This window comes from Salvelinus fontinalis, chromosome 17, assembly GCF_029448725.1.
Source record: "Salvelinus fontinalis isolate EN_2023a chromosome 17, ASM2944872v1, whole genome shotgun sequence".
NCBI classification, from domain to species: domain Eukaryota; kingdom Metazoa; phylum Chordata; class Actinopteri; order Salmoniformes; family Salmonidae; genus Salvelinus; species Salvelinus fontinalis.
The window spans coordinates 41,862,953-41,881,477 of record NC_074681.1 but is presented as its reverse complement, the minus strand read 5'-3'; the positions used below and the strand labels follow the sequence as shown (position 1 = coordinate 41,881,477).

At 44.2% G+C, this 18,525-nt stretch overlaps 1 protein-coding gene across 4 annotated transcripts in view; it reads left to right on the top strand.

The window, feature by feature from the left end:
• Positions 1–18,525, top strand: part of LOC129814417 (low-density lipoprotein receptor-related protein 8-like) — a 179,444-nt gene that overhangs the window by 59,231 nt on the left and 101,688 nt on the right. For 3 of the 4 annotated variants that reach the window (XM_055867527.1, XM_055867525.1, XM_055867524.1), the window contains exon 3: positions 16,066–16,188. The exons of the other annotated variant lie outside the window; for it this stretch is intronic. In XM_055867527.1, coding sequence (XP_055723502.1) covers positions 16,066–16,188 — 123 coding nt within the window. The remainder of the gene's footprint in view (positions 1–16,065; positions 16,189–18,525) is intronic. 4 annotated transcript variants of the gene reach the window in all.

Genomic DNA, 18,525 nt, shown 5'->3' with positions numbered 1-18,525 from the left:
TGTTTCGTCCAGATTTTTTACGATTTGGTCAAAAACACACCCTACATTGTGGAAAAAGCACAGATAAATCTCAGCAGCTTCCGTTTTTTCTTCATACTCAAAAACACTATTCAGTGCCACAGGACAGGTCTCCCTAAGGGACCTGAAGTATGATGTAAGAGCTGGCCAGCTTTGCTGGAGACGATCGACAGCTGGATGAAGAGAGAGCCATCGTGTGCAAACATGTCGCAGAATTTCACGCCACTCAGTGTCAACAAAGGCAAAGGAAATGCACGCAGTTCCTCTCTTCGGGAAGCAGATACTGAGTGGCTGTAGATTTGTAAAACAATTGTCTCAATATCCACTGACCGCTGATCGCAGGCGTGCTTGCAGGCATTATGAGCTATGTGAGCTGGGCAATTAGCTTTCAGAATGCGATTGTTGGCACTGCTCAATAACTGGTAAACGGAGAGGTGTTTTCCAATTATGGCTGTAGACGTCACGAAGAATGCGCCGATATTGCTAGCACCTTTAACTAGCGCGTGTAAGGGGTGCGTAACTGGTGGCAGGGAAGTCAAACACAGGAAAGCAGAACTTGGTTAATAGCCGGAGCAGTTTAATATATAAAACTAACGGCATACAAAATAACAAACACATGGGTACAAAATCCGTAGCGCACCAGTAACACATAGCACAACTAATTACAAATAAACAATTCCCGACAAGGACAGGGGGGAAACAGAGGGAAAATATCCAACATGTAATTAGGGAATTGAAACCAGGTGATGTGTGAAAACAAGACAAAACAAATGGAACATGAAAAATGGATCGGCGATGGCTAGAAGACCGGTGACGTCGACTGCCGAACACCGCCCAAACAAGGAGAGCAACCGACTTCGGTAGAAGTCGTGACAGCGCGGCCTTGTGCATTTCTGTGGATGCATGCTGAGTTAGGTCATTCTCCCCTTCATGGCCAATTGAGAATTCCCGACGCATAAAGTACAGGAAGCTTTCGTCGAGTCACCACTGACGGGCTTAACCCACGTCTTTTTTGCTTCACATTGTTTGTTGTAGCTGCACAGTCTTTTTTTGCATGTTTATCCATATTTCCTTGATAAGCCAAACCGACCGAACAATAACAGAAATTACTTTGCAGGAATTGGCGCGTTTACACTATACTGTGATTAGATGAATATACGGGACAAGAGAGGTCCCGTATGGGACAAACCAATTTAGCCCAATATAAGGGACATCCCGGCTAATACGGGACAGTTGGCAACCCTACGTGCAGTCCTTGTGTGTGTGTGTGTGTGTGTGTGTGTGTGTGTGTGTGTGTGTGTGTGTGTGTGTGTGTGTGTGTGTGTGTGTGTGTCTGTGTCTGTGTCTGTGTCTGTCCGTACGTGGCATGGGTGTGCAGCAAATGCAATCGTTTTCACACACAGATGTGTATTAGAATGTATGTGATCGCCACGGTGTCTGTGTGTGTTGTTTGTGTGTGTGTGTTCACGAGCAGCTAGCCTATGCTCATTGGAAAACAGCAGCTGACCCCTAAAGCAAGTGTCTTAATTACACTGCTGCATTTTAGCTGTTGGCAGATTTGATCTGAAATGGGGATTTTAACCGCGGGCGGTATCAGTGTTATGGTAATTCACGTCTGGAGTAGGCAATGGGGAAATGCATAATAACTACAGTCAATGTTCATTGTTCCAGCTATCTGGCTTTTCTTCAGTCTTTAGGGTCCCTTCTGTTGATTGGGGATTCAGCCACTGACTGCTTGGATTGTTTGCATGTGTGTGTGTGTCTAACTCTGTCTGGGCGTAACTCTGTGTGTCTCTCTCTTTCTGTGTGTGTCTACTCTGCGTTATTGCAGTCATTCTCTGAGAGCACAGTGGGAGAGTAGATGATCACTTGAAAACCAGGGCAAAAGGCTAATCTCCCATTTCCAGTTGCAGTGCTTTATTTAGCCAACCACCCGACAGGGATCCATTGTGACGTCCATATATGGCTATGTTAGGGCATAATGCATCCACAGTAGAGGAGAGATTGACTGCATCGCTACTTGTCTTTGTGAGAGGTGTTGATGTGTTGAAAGCACTGAACTGTCTGTTCAAACAGCTGACGCACATCTCAGACACCACATAACCCACACGACATGCCACCAGTGGTCTCTTCACAGTCCACAAGTCCAGAATAGACCCTGGGAAACACACAGTACTACATAGAGCCATGACTACACAAAACTCTCTTCCACATCAAGTAACTCAAACGAGCAGTAAAATCGGATAAAAAAACAAGTGATAAAGCAACACCTCACATCTTCAATGTAGACTGTGAAGAGACACCCCCCCCCCCCCCCCCAAAAAACACTTGGCAGCAGCTAATGGGGATCCTAATAAATACTAAATACTAAGCATCGTCTGTCGCTTTCCTCTGAGGTACAATAGAGTGGAGTTGACTCGAGTTCTACATGCACAGTGTAAAATCTACACATAACCCGCAAGACAAGCCACCAGGGGTCTCTTCACAGTCCAGAACAGACTCTGGGAAACACACAGTACTACATAGAGCCATGACTACAAGGAACTCACAGTGTTAAACCTGTGTCAAGAAACCAGATCTGGCAACGAAACCAAACTTAACAGGTCCTCTATTACTGGAAGGAATTGGTGTACATCGTTAATGCATAATGTTGTGCTTATACGGCATTGTGAGACTTGTCACAAGCATGTATGACCTCTTATAATGTCTTATTATCATCTCATAATGATCCCGACGAGCTAAATACCAGCCATTTGGATCAGTTGAAAATGTCCTACGTAGAGACCATTATATAAACTTAAGCCTTACAATGAGACATCATGAAGACTCATATGTGCTTAGAACAGGGAATAAAGCATTGTACCTGTTGAGCAATTATGCCCCAACTGTTCTGCGTACTCTCTACTCTGTATCAAGAGCTGTATCATGTATTCTGATAACAAATGGCCGTAGTCCACTATCTGATTCACCGTAGCTCCTCTGTGTCAGCCTCCACTGTCTGGCCAGTATACAAGTGCTGCGACACAGCTGCTATTTTTTACAGCCCAGACTCTGTGTATCTTTATGGGCAGTTCATTTGATAGCCTCTTGCCTTAATGGGTCTCAATTACGGTGTTTTGTTGTAACGCTGTTGTATTATCCATAGCCGATCATTGTTTTTTGATTATGGATTCAATTTAGGCCTCTAGTGTGTGTAGTTATGATGGATTACTACTGTGAGAAAAATGACTGCAGTGGTGTCACCTAAGTGGAGGTGCTACACTTTGGTGGATGAGATGACACACACACACACACACACACACACACACACACACACACACACACACACACACACACACACACACACACACACACACACACACACACACACACACACACACACACACACACACACACACACACACACACACACACACACACAACTTAAAGCTGGTCCCCAGTGCTGTAATGATTTTGACAGAAAGATACTGATCATCAGTATAATGAAGCCTCTGTGTTTTGACTGAAGCCAACAGAGACAGATTGCCTCGTCAATAGAGTATCATCAGAGCTGTGGGAATTTGTCCTCATTAATCTCCAATAATCTCCCTTTGAAACACTGGGCCTGCGTGCCAAACGGCACCCTATTCCCTACATAGTGCACTACTTTTGACCATTGTCAAAAGTAGTGCACTAAATAGGGAAAGGGGTGCCATTTGGGACACACCCCCGTTGTCTGAGTCATACTTGTTCTTTTCTGTTTGATCCCTTTGAAAAACAAGTCTTTTACTGATCCAACTGGAGCTTGGCTGTGGATGAATACACTTTGCTGGGCAACGAGTGTGTGTGCTTTTGCGCGCGCTTGAAGACGAGGAAGCATTTAGACAGTGTGGGGTTTTGATGCTCTAAATTCCAGTATAGTTTTATTTTACATAACAAAGATTATGTAATGGTGTGTGTGTGTGTTTAATTAATTGACCTGCTAGTTTTGTGTTTTACTGTAAACTCACGCCTCTAATTTTCTCCCCTGAGATCTCTGTACAGAGGCTGCCAGCTCTCTCCGTGCTCTGCCCCATGGCCTGTGAACTCGCATTACATCATGCTCTTGATCTCTCGGCAGTGGTACTTGATTAAGATAACAGAACTGTCAAAAGAACATGAATAATACTGTATATGTATCAATAGCCATAAAAGTGAAAATCCTGGTCGAATTGAACTGAGCTAGTGCTCTCATGTCCTTGATCTTTCAGCTGAGGAAATACACTGAACAAAAATATCAATGCAACATGTAAAGTGTTGGTCTCATGTTTCATGAGCTGAAATCAAATATTCCCAGAAATGTTCCATACGCACAAAAAGCTTATTTCTCTCAAAATGTGTGCACACATTTGTTTACATCCCTGTTAGTGAGCATTTGTCCTTTGCGAAGATAATTGCCTTGATAATCCATCCACTTGACAGGTGTGGCATATCAAGAAGCTGATTAAACAGCATGGTCATTACACAGGTGCACCTTGTACTGGGGGACAGTAAAAGGCCACTCTAAAATGTTCCGTTTTGTGTCACACAACACAATGCCACAGATGTCTCAAGTTTTGAGGGAGCGTGCAATTGGAATGCTGACTGTAGGAATGTCCACCAGAGCTGTTGCCAGAAAATGGTATGTTTATTTCTCTACCATAAGCCGCTTCCAACGTCGTTTTAGAGAATGTGGCATTATGTCCATCCAGCCTCACAACCGCAGACAACGTGTAACCACGCCATCCCAGGACCTCCACATCCGGGTTCTTCACCTGCAGGATCATCTGAGACCAGCCACCAGGACAGCTGATGAAACTGTGGGTTTGCACAACTGAAGCTCATCTGCGTGCTCGTCGTCCTCACCAGGGTCTTGACCTGACTGCATTTCGGCGTTCTAACCGACTTGAGTGGGCAAATGCTCACCGGCACACTGTAAATGTGCTCTTCACAGATGAATCCCGGTTTCAATTGTACGGGGCAGATGGCAGACAGCGTTGTGTGGGCGAGCGGTTTGCTGATGTCAGCGTTGTGAACAGAGTGCCCCATGGTGGCGGTGGGGTTATGGTATAGGCATGTATAAGCTACGGACAACAAACACAATTGCGTTTTATTGCTGGACGTTTGATTGCACAGAGATATCGTGATGAGATTCTGAGGATCATTGTCGTGCCATTCAACTGCCGCCATCACCTCATGTTTCAGCATGATAAAGCACGGCCTCATGTTGCAAGTATCTGTACACAATTTCTGGAAGCTGAAAATGAACTGCACACTCACCAGACTCACCAATGTCACCCATTGAGCATATTTGCGATGCTCTGGATCGACGTGTACGACAGCGTGTTCCAGTTCCCGCCAATATCCAGCAACTTAGCACAGCCGTTGAAGAGGAGTGGGAGAACATTCCCCAGGCCACAATCAACAGCCTGATCAACTCTATGTCAAATCAAATCAAATTTTATGAAGGAGAAGTGTGGTGCTGCATGAGGCAAATGGTGTTCACACCTGATACTGACTGGTTTTCTGATCCAGGACACTACCTTTTTTTGAAGGTATCTGTGACCAACATGCATATCTGTATTTCCAGTCATGTGAAATCCATAGATTAGGGCCTAATTTATTTATTTAAATTGACTGATTTCCTTATATGAACTGTAACTCAGTACAATCTTTGAAATGGTTGCATGTTGCGTTGATATTTTTGTTCAGTGTAGATAAATCATATAACATGGCACTATGAAAAAAATAGCTTTTTCAATGGTATATCCTTGGACTGCTTCTGAGAGAATTCTCCGTTTTCAGTCCATTGGGCAATGACTACTATAGTATTGGGTATGACAGCAGCTGAAAATGTGTCTCCCTGGATAGTGTGTAGATTGGATCACGGTTCAGTGGAATTGGATGTGAGGCTGACCAGACCAGATAAGGTTTCAGCTGTTAGGCTGTGTATGGTACTCCCTATCTCCCCTAAATGGTCACTCGGATAGCGTGACACGTTTCCTAATGGCTACAGATGCAGGTGACAGAGAGTAGTGGCAGCTTGTGTATCCTTTTAGTTGGGAGGCACCTAGTGCAGTGCTGCAAGTCAAATATTAATTTGGTCCTTCAGGTTACAAGACTTCCATTCATTTAAAGGGATAGTTCACCCAAATTACAATGTCAGTTAAAGAGTTTGTTCCCACTTGAAAGTTGTCTATGGGGTTAGCCACGGTTCAGATGGTTTCTTTAACACTCAATTACATGATTAGATGTTACTTAGAGGGTAATGAATGGCCATTTGGAGCACACTAGTGTTCCCTCTCGTTCCATTTGTTTTTTGGTCAATAATGCAAAAGTAGCAATTGGTGTCAATGGGTAGCCCAAAACATTTCCACTATGGATTACAGTCACCCATGAGAGGATAGTACAAAACAGGTTGGCCTAGCTTACTTTGACCAACAACCAGAAATATATGATTTTCTGGTTCATTTAAGAAATCTAAAGTTCGATATGTGTTTTTGGTTGTTCCGTCAATTAGACCCTACCAATTTCAAGCTTATCTTTATAAGAAATAAAAAGTTGTATCAGAATATTTAGGCTACTTAGCTGGCTAACTCCTTGATCTTGCTTTGTACCGTATTATACCCCTCTGGCCCCTAGACTACTTTCAGGGTAAGGAACCATCGTATGTGTGGTAAGCAACCATCTTATGTTGCAATTGGGGTGAGCTATCTCTTTAACATGAGAAATATTGATTCATTATCGAGAAATGACGACAGAAGTCTACTTTATTGGCTTCTGTGTGAACTTTGCAGAGATTCACACACATACAGTATTACAGAGAAATGAATCCTCTTAACACATTTTCAAACCCCCAAAACCACATCCCACCCAACAGGCTTAGATGTGTTGCGGAATCATTTTATTTTCCTTCTCACTTTTTAATGAAAGCGGGATTTGGAGGCAGCAGAGGAAAATAGTGTCACCGCATGACCCTTCCTAGAGATTTTGAAAACAGCAGTGAAGGAGAATTGAAGCAACTCCCCGCCACCTAATACCAGACTCTCCGCAACGACCCCTCCCCCCCTGCTATTTCAAACAAAAGATTATTTCAGGAGAACATAATGCGGCTTGAATTTAGACTCTGGCAGTTGTAGTTTCACTCGATGGCATTTCATCAATGTTGCACGGGTGTTATGCTGCCGTTTTAGAGCTGTAGATGGTTGTAGAGTGTTAGATGTTGACACACCGAACTGCTATGACTAACCTAACTGATGTGCTGCACCATCTTATCTGCCTCCAGGCTGCTGACTGCTCTACATTGGTCTGCTAAATCAATCATTAATTTCATCCATGTATTTCTTGTTGCCAGTACATACTTTTACTTATCTCCTCTCGCCAATATGACTAGTCTGTCTTAACTGATGTTAGCCTATAGAGTCTAATCTTTCTTCGCTGGCTGCTGGTGGCTCTATAATGGTAAGTTAAATCAATCATTCCATCCATCTTTGTGTCCCTGTACTCTACAGTGCAACCTCTCGTTTGCTCTCTCGTCGCTGCATTCTCGCAGAGCTTCCAGAGATGTGACTTGATCTTCTGTCTAATGGTGTGCAGTTGTGAAGCGTAGACTTTCGGCGTATTGTATAGCGTGATACTAGACGCACCGAGTAAACACAGGGTAAGGTAGCAGCACAGAAAGCCGCAGTTAGGCTAAGGGCAGTCGCGTGGAGTGGGTTTTAACGGTGCTAAGGGGCAGGGTTGTGAAACTACCGGAACTGTACTGAAGTGTGGGTGTGTCTGTGTGTCTGAGCAATATACCGTATATCCAGGTATTTTTCGAAATACTGACGGTAGGATTTTTAATACAGAGAAGAAAAAAATATATAATAATAGAAATAGCGCCCCTTGTGTGCACTTCCGGTAATACTGTATACCCCGGTATGGTACAGGAACGGTATGACAGCATGAATATCTTGATACCGCCCAACCTCAGTTTGTGTGTGTGAACGAGAGCAGTTGTTATGTACGTGTGTGTACTGTGTATTTCTTGTGTGTTTATGTATTTTATGTGTTTTTTTTTTGTGTGTGTGTCCGTGGAGGAGGAGATCAGGGTAGCCTAAGTTCACCATAAATAGAAAATGTGCAGTGAAATCCGAAAGGACCTCAATAAATCAAAGGCTATTTCCAAATGTCAATGTGGCTCCGAGGGATCATTGTGCTTTATTTCCCACTCACATATCCTCTGATCATATCTGTCCAGTGAGCTACAGTATGACCACATTCTGATCAAATGGCCAAATGGCACCTGATTCCCTATATAGGCCACTACTTTTGACCAGGGCCCTCTGGTCAAAAGTAGTGCCCTACATAGGGAATAGGGTGCCATTTGGAACACAGCCCTGATCTCTGTAGGCCATGCTCTACTGAAGAAGAATCACATGGGGTTAAAGCTCAGGGTCTTAAATCAGGCTTAGCTGCTGAACTTCTAGGGGATAATTATAGGCCATGAATGGTTCTTACCGAGGACCAGGAGTAGTTCCTGACGACATGACTGGAATTTGATCACCGATGATCTCATAAACAAGGGTTCAAAGTTTTGCTTAGTCGAGTCACTTGGTCTTGAAAAAATCCTGGCCCTAGCATGGTATGACATTGTATCCAGTTTACCGATGTCTCTCTGGGATAGAAGTGCTGATGCCCCTATTCAGCTATTCAAATCAAATCAAATTTTATTAGTCACATACACATGGTTAGCAGATGTTAATGCGAGTGTAGCGAAATGCTTGTGCTTCTAGTTCCGACAATGCAGTAATAACCAACAAGTAATCTAACCTAACAATTCCACAACTACTACCTTATACACACACAAGTGTAAAGGGATAAAGAATATGTACATAAAGATATATGAATGAGTGGTGGTACAGAACGGCATAGGCAAGATGCAGTAGATGGTATAGAGTACGGTATATACATATGAGATGAGTACTGTAGGGTATGCAAACATAAAGTGGCATAGTTTAAAGTGGCTAGTGGTACATGTATTACATAAAGATGGCAAGATGCAGTAGATGATATAGAGTACAGTATATACATATGAGATGGGTAATGTAGGGTATGTAAACATTATATTAAGTGGCCAATGGCGTGTTATCATCGTGAGAATCGTATTGAATCTTGGTTTAAACGGGTACGCATGCTCCAGGACCCCAGCTAACGAGAATGCTCAAATGCACAGCAGTAGCAGCGGAGAAGATAATGTCACCCGAGTCCCTGGCTGTGTTTACACAGGTAGCTCAATTTTCCCAATTATTGGCAATAGATTGAGTTTGAGTTTATTTTATTTTAACAGGGACAGTGCACATTAATCAACGTTTCAGTAAAAGTGCCGGTTTTAGCCAGCCGGCTAATTTTCAAACGCAGTCCCTGGGCAGGTTATTAAAAACAATTACAATATAGACAATCATTGAGCAGTGAGCACACGCAGAGCAACATAGGACAAGCAAAACATAGCATACAAACAGAGCAACATAGGACAAGCAAGACATAGCATACAGACAGAGCAACATAGGACAAGCAAGACATAGCATACAGACAGAGCAACATAGAACAAAAAGCAACAAGACAAGAATTGATCAACAGATCTGATCTGACTGGTCAAAAGACAGTTAGTGGCAAAATATCAAAACTGTGCCTCTTCGCGACAGTTTTCTGTGTCCAGGTCAATAAGTGATCTACTACCACTGAGCAACTGTCTGTCTGTCTCCACTTTCTCCCCTAATTGAACGAGTAAAACCAATACAATAGGAATTGATCAACATGGAATTTTTGTCACAGTTGGTTCAATTGGCTGAATAATTACCCTTTTCGATTGCAGTTCAATTGGAACTACTGGCTATTGGGAATAGTATTGGTGTAACGGGTGTAGGAATCCTCCTCAGACGAGGAGAGGAGAGAAGGATCGGAGGACCAAAACGCAACGGTTGTTAAATACATAATGAATTTATTAAACAAGACGGAAAAAAACACGAAAACACTATAACAAACTAAACTTGATAACCTACAAAATAATAAACGATGAAGACAGACCTAGACGACGAACTTACATATATCATGAAGAACGCACGAACAGGGAAAATAGGCTACACAAAAGAACGATGAACAAACAAACCGAAACAGTCCCATGTGGTGTACAGACACAGACACAGAAGAAAATCACCCACAAACAAACAGTGTGAACACACCTACCTTAATATGACTCTCAATCAGAGGAAATGAAAAACACCTGCCTCTAATTGAGAGCCATATCAGGTCACCCAAAACCAACATAGAAACAGAAAACATAGACTGCCCACCCACACTCACGTCCTGACCAACTAACACATACAAAACTAACAGAAACCAGGTCAGGAACGTGACAATTGGGTGAAATCCAATTGTTTACCATTTAGTGAAATCAATTAAATGTATTTATTTACCAGTTTTAGCCTACATCAGTGGTTGTCACAAAGTGTGCCAAAAAGTAAACAATCCATTTCCGCAACTAGGGCTACTGTACAGCGATTGGGATTCAAGCAAAAAATATTTTATGGATGGGAGTAGGTTAGTCTCAAATGCTACAAGATGTCAATCTTTCGTGTGCATTGCACGACATTTGAATTCTCCCCTTGGCCTGATTTGCAACTCTTTCTACTCTTAAGAAATTCAGCAAATAAAAACAAATCCCATTGTTTTCCCCAAAATACCTGAATTTCCCAAAAAACTGGGAATTTTGGGAAAGTTTACTGGTCAAACTGGCGGGCGAGGTTATCTTCTTCACTGTTACACCAATCTAGTAAATGTGGAGGAGGAGTTAAGATGGAGTGTCACCTTGCAGTGGTGTAAAGTACTTAAATAAAAAATACTTCAAAGTACTACTTAAGTAGCTTTTTGGGGTACCTGTACTTTACTATTTACATTTTTGACGGCTTTTACTTTTACTTCACTAGATTCCTGAAGAGAATTATGTACTTTTTATTCCATACATTTCCCCTGAAACCCAAAAGTACTCGTTACATTTTGAATACTTAGCAGGACAGGTAAATTGTCTAATTCACACACTTATCAGGAGAACATCCCTGGTCATCCCTACTGCCTCTGATCTGGCGGACTCACTAAACACAAATGATTTGTTTGTGTTGGAGAGTTCCCCTGGCTATCCGTAAATGTAATGCCGTCTGGTTTGCTTTAAATAAGGAATTTGAAATGATTAGTACTTTTACTTTTGATACTTAAATGCATTTGAGCAATTACATTACATTTTTGATACTTAAGTATATTTAAAACCAAATATTTTTAGACTTTTACTCAAGTAGTATTTTACTGGGTGACCTTCACTTACTTGAGTCATTTTCTATTAAGGTATCTATCTATACTTTTACTCAAGTTTGAAAATCGGTACTTTTTCCACCACTGACGCCTTGTTATTATTCCGGATGGAAACCACTTCAGAGAGCAAGCTAGCAAACGTGCCGTTGCTCATCCGCTATATGTTTCACCGGGGACTGTAAACAGCCAGGCGCACGTCCAAAAGCGGAAGTCACGTCACACTGCTCTACGATTTTTGACAATGCCGCTGAGGGCGCCTAACAGGAGCCATTATGTTTCCTGCTCAGACAACACTTCCCCAATTCACTCTAGGCTAATGAGGCCATTTCTCTTCTGTTGCTCAAGAGAATGTGCTTATTGATGCATTACCTATGAAAGGGATAGTTCAATCAAATTACAAAAATGTCATTGTATGACAAGGTATGAAAGCAATGCATGCTTTGGTTAAGTTGGCCTGGCACTGTTTCCACATGATAACGTTTTTATAATTTGTGGCACAAATCCCATTCAAGTCATGGGACCAATATAAATCCCATGACTTGAATGGGATTTGTGCCACAAATTGTTAAATGTTAGCATGTGGAATCAGTGCCAGGGAAACTAAACCAAAGCATAGATTTCGGTCATACCTTGTCCATAGACTGCTTACACGAGAAGGAAGCCAATGGGGAGAGGAGGGTGTTGCTGTGTGTGTGTGTTTGTTTTAGTGTGTGTGTGTCTCTGTGATGAATGCAACTAGCCTCCTGCCTTGTGCGCGCTGTTGCGCTTATAACGTGAAGAAATAATCGTTTCTCAGCGTTTTAAGCTAAACGTTCTGATCTGTAGCCTTGGCCTACTGGTTGTATGAATTTGGGATCTATCCTCTCACAGCTGTCCCAGAGTCTGTCTGGGCTATTTCTTTCTCGACAAGCTGACCAATAGAATAGGTCAACTTTTCCGCCATGGGGGACAGTAGATTGACATAGGCTAGTGATTTTTCTGTTTGTTACTCGTCTTATTGGCTGAGGACAGTTATGCTAACATCTTCAAAGTGCACGTCAGAATTCGGTGAGAAGGACCGCACGTCGTTGCATCCTCCACTTGCATTCTATTTGTATATGAATGGCCATACTATAAATGTGATTTCCGTCATTCTGAGCACCGTGGGTGGACACCCTAATCAGGTTACGCACCCAATGTATATGGGTCTGGTAAATTTCTCAAATGTCCGGGAAATTAAAATGTTTGCAGGTCAAAAGTCCGGTGCCATCATTTTCCTGACAAAAACCCTGGTGGGTGTGTGGGAGCATAGGTACTTAATTGGTTGCTCTCACTGGTGTAGTCATGGCCCTGCCTGATGCTAGGTAGCCCCTGCATCTCTGTTGCTAGGTAGAAAGTGAATTGGTTCCTCTCACTGGTGTAGTCATGGCCCTGCCTGATGCTAAAACCTTCGTGGGCGTTGAAGTGTATGTGTGTGTGATAGGACTGTAGTAGGAGGGTCTTTGGGGTGGGCCCCTCTGGCCCCCCTCCCAGAGGTTTATTCTCACTTAATCTGTTGACTTGACCTCCAGCCGAATTCCTCGCTCCTCCCTAGTTCCGCAGCTGGCCTGCCTTATCAGAGACTAACTGTTGCCCTTTGCCTCCTTCAATGACTTTCCATACACATCCCTTTTTCACCCTTCATTGACACAGATCATACATGTAACGTAGCCAATAAGTTATTATATAGTGACAGGAATAAATATATTTCAAGTTAGAACCCAACACTAGATTAACCTTCTCGATTCTCTTAGGACCTCATTCATTTCTCTATTGCTCTTGTTCTGTATCACCATTTCTCCACTCAAATCCACTCATCTCATTTGCCTTTTGTCTTGCTCGCTCTCTTATCTCCTCCTCTCTCTCTCTCTCTCTCTCATATGGGCCTAACATTTAAACCTAGCCTAGTTAAAAAGGAGAGAGTCAATCCAAACAGATGGCACAAGCTGGCGTTAGTAATTATCAAAGAGTGAACCACTATGGGCTCCTTTGACTGGGAACGGCCCCAATAGAATTTGACTGGGAAATACCCTCATTGAGTCTGACTGGGAACAACTCCCAGATAGTTTCACTGGAAACGAATAGCCAGGTCGGTCTGCTGTGTCAGACTTGGACCAAGACTTAACAAGCCGTCAAGCCGTCCCATCTTCAGTCATCTGTTCGTTCCACACAACAAAAAACACGGTTAAGACGGTTATTTTATTTTCATGACGGTCTTCAACCATAATCGTTGGTTCCGATTATACGGTAGTTGTGCCAGCCCTACTTGTGGACTGAGGGAGAAAGGGAGGGAATGGGACAGAGAAGGGGAGGTGGGACAATTGAATACCCTGCAGACAAAGGTCTTTGTCTACGCTTTTAGAGTGTTTCAAAAGATGTTCTACCTCTTTGTTATTCCTACCCAGGTTTCCTGTGTACCACTTTATTGTTATCCTGCTGAGCTTAAACCTATCGTTAGCTCGGGGAGACAACACATTTTCAGCTATTTTTCACGCAACGGTGGTTCTGAACCGTCCAACAATAAGATATGCACACAGCAGGGCATACATCCTTTCCTTCCTCAGATGAGCAAAAACCGGTTGAGTTTTGACGTTGAAATGACGTCAACCAATTATTCTCACTGGGTCTATCCCATCTGTTTATTTCAATGTGAAAACCACAGGGTCTTGTTAATATTGTTGTCTCTCTGCATTAGGGAGTACAGACAGACAGACAGACAGACAGACAGACAGACAGACAGACAGACAGACAGACAGACAGGAGGTGCAGACAGACAGACAGACTGGAGGTGCAGACAGACAGACAGACTGGAGGTGCAGACAGACAGACAGACTGGAGGTGCAGACAGACAGACAGACTGGAGGTGCAGACAGACAGACAGACTGGAGGTGCAGACAGACAGACAGACAGACTGGACGGGCAGACAGACAGACAGGCAGACAGACTGGAGGTGCAGACAGACAGACAGGCAGACAGACTGGAGGTGCAGACAGACAGACAGGCAGACAGACTGGAGGTGCAGACAGACAGACAGACAGGCAGACAGACTGGAGGTGCAGACAGACAGACAGGCAGACAGACTGGAGGTGCAGACAGACAGACAGACAGGCAGACAGACTGGAGGTGCAGACAGACAGACAGACAGGCAGACAGACTGGAGGTGCAGACAGACAGACAGACAGACAGACTGGAGGTGCAGACAGACAGACAGACAGGCAGACAGACTGGAGGTGCAGACAGACAGACTGGAGGTGCAGACAGACAGACAGACTGGAGGTGCAGACAGACCGACAGACTGGAGGTGCAGACAGACAGACAGACTGGAGGTGCAGACAGACAGAAAGACTGGAGGTGCAGACAGACAGACAGACAGGAGGTGCAGACAGACAGACAGACAGACAGGAGGTGCAGACAGACAGACAGGAGGTGCAGACAGGAGGTACAGACAGACAGACAGACAGACAGACAGACAGACTGGAGGTGCAGACAGACAGACAGACTGGAGGTGCAGACAGACAGACAGACTGGAGGTGCAGACAGACAGACAGACTGGAGGTGCAGACAGACATACAGACTGGAGGTGCAGACAGACAGACAGACTGGAGGTGCAGACAGACAGACAGACAGGAGGTGCAGACAGACAGACAGACAGGAGGTGCAGACAGGAGGTACAGACAGACAGACAGGAGGTGCAGACAGACAGGAGGTGCAGACAATCCAAAAGAACAGGGTCAACTTGTCTCTCTGTACCCACCAGGGCCTCCAGGGCCTCTCTGCTTCATCTTCACAACTGTGAAGAGAAACAACAACCCCAAAATATAATCCAAACTCATTAAGCCTGGGCTTCCTCTACCTCTTGAAAAGTAGTGGCCAGTGGAACAACACCAGGAAGCTAGACTGAAAGTCTCTTACGGTTTGTTTTTATTAGACTAACTGCACTGCCAGTCCCATTGCAGTTGGGGTAATGGCCCAGAGAAATGGAATGGCTCTGACCTCTGTGTTGGCTGTGTTTGCATTTTCGTTGCCATGCGTGTGCCGTCACTACAGGTGGCGAACGCTTTATGGCGGTAACACAGCCGGTCTGCTGGGTCGGCTCATCACCATGATGATCTGCAGGGCTGGGCTGTACTATGTGTTAATCAGACCTGGTTTCAAGTACCATTTGAAATAATTTCAACTACTAACTTGTGTTCGATTGAGCTTGCCTGTTGCAATGGAACCAATAGAAAAGTCCCCAAAAAAGCATTTGAAAGATTTCAAATAGTATTTGAACCCAGGTCTGGTGGGAGCAACGTCTGTCTGTAAGGGTCTTTCTTTCAGTCTTTTCTCCCCACGAACATTTCCATTCAGAAAGAGTGAGACCTTTGCTTTCTATCTGTCCGTGGCTGTCTACAGTCATAGTCTATTTCGATAACCATGTCTGGAACAAAGAAAACTAAGCTTCAGTATAACCCGGAGCACACAGCATTTAGCAATCAGCATCCACTTTTCTTTTGCCGTGTGGAAAGACCTGCAGCTAGGATTAGACTAGATGCTCTCAGAGACAGACAGAGGGTAGGAGAGAATGCGTGATGAGTTAGATAAGAGTTGGGGGGGGGGGGGGGAATGGTAAGGAACGAATGATCAGTGACTCCGTCTTCCCAACATCCCTCTCTTCTCTCCCTCCCTCTCTCTGTCTCTGCGCAGCCAGGAAGACGTGTGCCCCGGCAGAGTTTGCCTGTGCAAACGGCCAGTGTGTACCAGGCCGCTGGCGCTGTGACGGGGAACCAGAGTGTCCCGACGGCTCAGATGAGGCAGACGCCACCTGTAGTAAGTCGGAGCTGACTTGGTCTACTCAACGCTAATGGTTTCCCCCGTTCGCAGTCACCCAACAACACTCACCCAACTCAAACACTCAACGTTTCCCCATTCTGTCATTCCACCACTCCATTCCAAGTGGACCAAGCTATCCATAGTCACTCAACCAACCACCCTAAACCCAACTCAACCACCCTTACATGATCACCCAACCATCTATACTGAACAAAAATCTAAACGTAAAGTATCGGTCCCATGTTTCATGAGCTGAAATAAAAGGTTCCAGAAATTTTTCCAGAAAGTTACATACGCACAAAAAGTATCAAGTTTCAGGTAAGACGCAGATGCAGACAGTGACGAAGTAAAAGTGTATTAATACTACAGGGGCAAGCAAAACGACAGGTCAAGGGCAGGCAGAGGTCAGTAATCCAGATAGGGTGCAAAAGGTCCAGAACGGCAGGCAGGCTCAGGGTAGGCAGAATGGTCTAGAAAACAGGAACTAGAACAGCCAGGAGCAAGGGGAAAACCGCTGGTAGGTTTCACGAAACAAAACAAACTGGCAACAGACAAACAGAGAACACAGGGGATACACTGGGGATAATGGGGAAGATTGGCAACACCTGGAGGGGGTAGAGACAAGCACAAAGACAGGTGAAACAGATCAGGGTGAGACAAAAAGCTTGTTTCTCTCAAGTTTTGTGCACAAATTTGTTTACATCCCTGTTAGTGAGCATTTCTCCATTACCAAGATAATCCATCCACCTGACAGGTTTGGCATATCAAGAGGCTGATTTAACATCATGATCATTACACAGGTGCACCTTATGCCAGGGACAATAAAAGGCCACCTTAATTGTGCAGTTTTGTCACACAGCACAATGTCATGGATGTCTTATGTTTTGAGGGTGAATGCAATTGGCATGCTGACTGCAGGAATGTCCACCAGGGCTGTTGCCAGAGAATTGTATGTTCATTTGTCTACCATGAACCACCTACAACATTGTTTTAGAGAATTGGGCAATACTTCCAACTGGACTCACAACCGCAGACCATGTGTAACCACGGCAGCCCAGGACTGCCACATCCGGCTTCTTCACCTGCGGGATCGTCTGAGATCAGCCACCCGGACAGCTAAGGAAACTGGTTTTGCACAACCGAAGAATTTCTACACAAACTCAGAAAACGTCTCAGCGAAGCTCATTTCGTCGATCTTACTACGGCCTTGACCTGACTGCAGTTCGGCGTTGTAACCGACTTCAGTGGGAAAATGCTCACCTTCGATGGCCACTGGCACGCTGGAGAAGTGTGCTCTTCACGGATTATCCCGGTTTCAACTGTACCGGGCAGATGGCAGACAGCGTGTTATGGTATGGGCATGCATAAGCTACGGACAGCGAACCCAATTGCATTTTATCGATGGCAATTTGAATGCACAGAGATAAAATGATGAGATCCTGAGGCCCACTGACGTGCCATTCATCCTCCACCATCACCTCATGTTTCAGCATGATAATGCACGGCCCCATGTCGCAAAGATCTGTACACAATTTCTGGAAGCTGAAAATGTCCCAGTTCTTCAATGGCCTGCATACCCAACCGGACATGCAGTTCTTCCATGGCCTGAATATTCACCAGACATGCCACCCAATGAAAATGTTTGGGATGCTATGGATCAACGTGAATGACAGTGTGTTCCAGTTTCCGCCAATATCCAGAAACTTCGCACAGCCATTGAAGAGGACTGGGACAACATTCCACAGGCCACAGTCAACAGCCTGATCAATTCTATGCGAAGAAGATGTCAGGCAAATGGTGGTCATGCCAGATACTGACTGGTTTTTGAATCTACGCCCCTACCTTTTTTTTTTTAAAGGTGTCTTTGACAAACAGATGCATATCTGTGTTCGCAGTCATGTGAAATACAGTATATAGATTAGGGCCTGATGAATGTATTAAAATTGACTGATTTCCGTAAATGAACTATAACTCAGTAAAAAATAAACTGTTTGCATGTTGCGTTTATATTTTTGTTCAGTATATTTACCCATCCAGTGATTCAGAATTTACCCTACCTTCTCTTCCTCTCCACTCTATCCCTCTACCTCACTCTGCTCAGCGAGTGATTGAGCTTAATATTTCCCTGTTCCTTGGAAGCTCGTCAGATTGATGCTCCCCAAAACATTTACAGAGATATTGGGTACCTAAGTATCATTCACCAATAGGTCCAGAGGGAAGATGAGGTCCTAACCAACTAACATTCCAGATCATTATACCTCTGCATTTGAGAGGCTAATAGGCCAGGCCAATTTAATTACAGGTCTATTCTTCACACTCACGCCCCATTTGAAT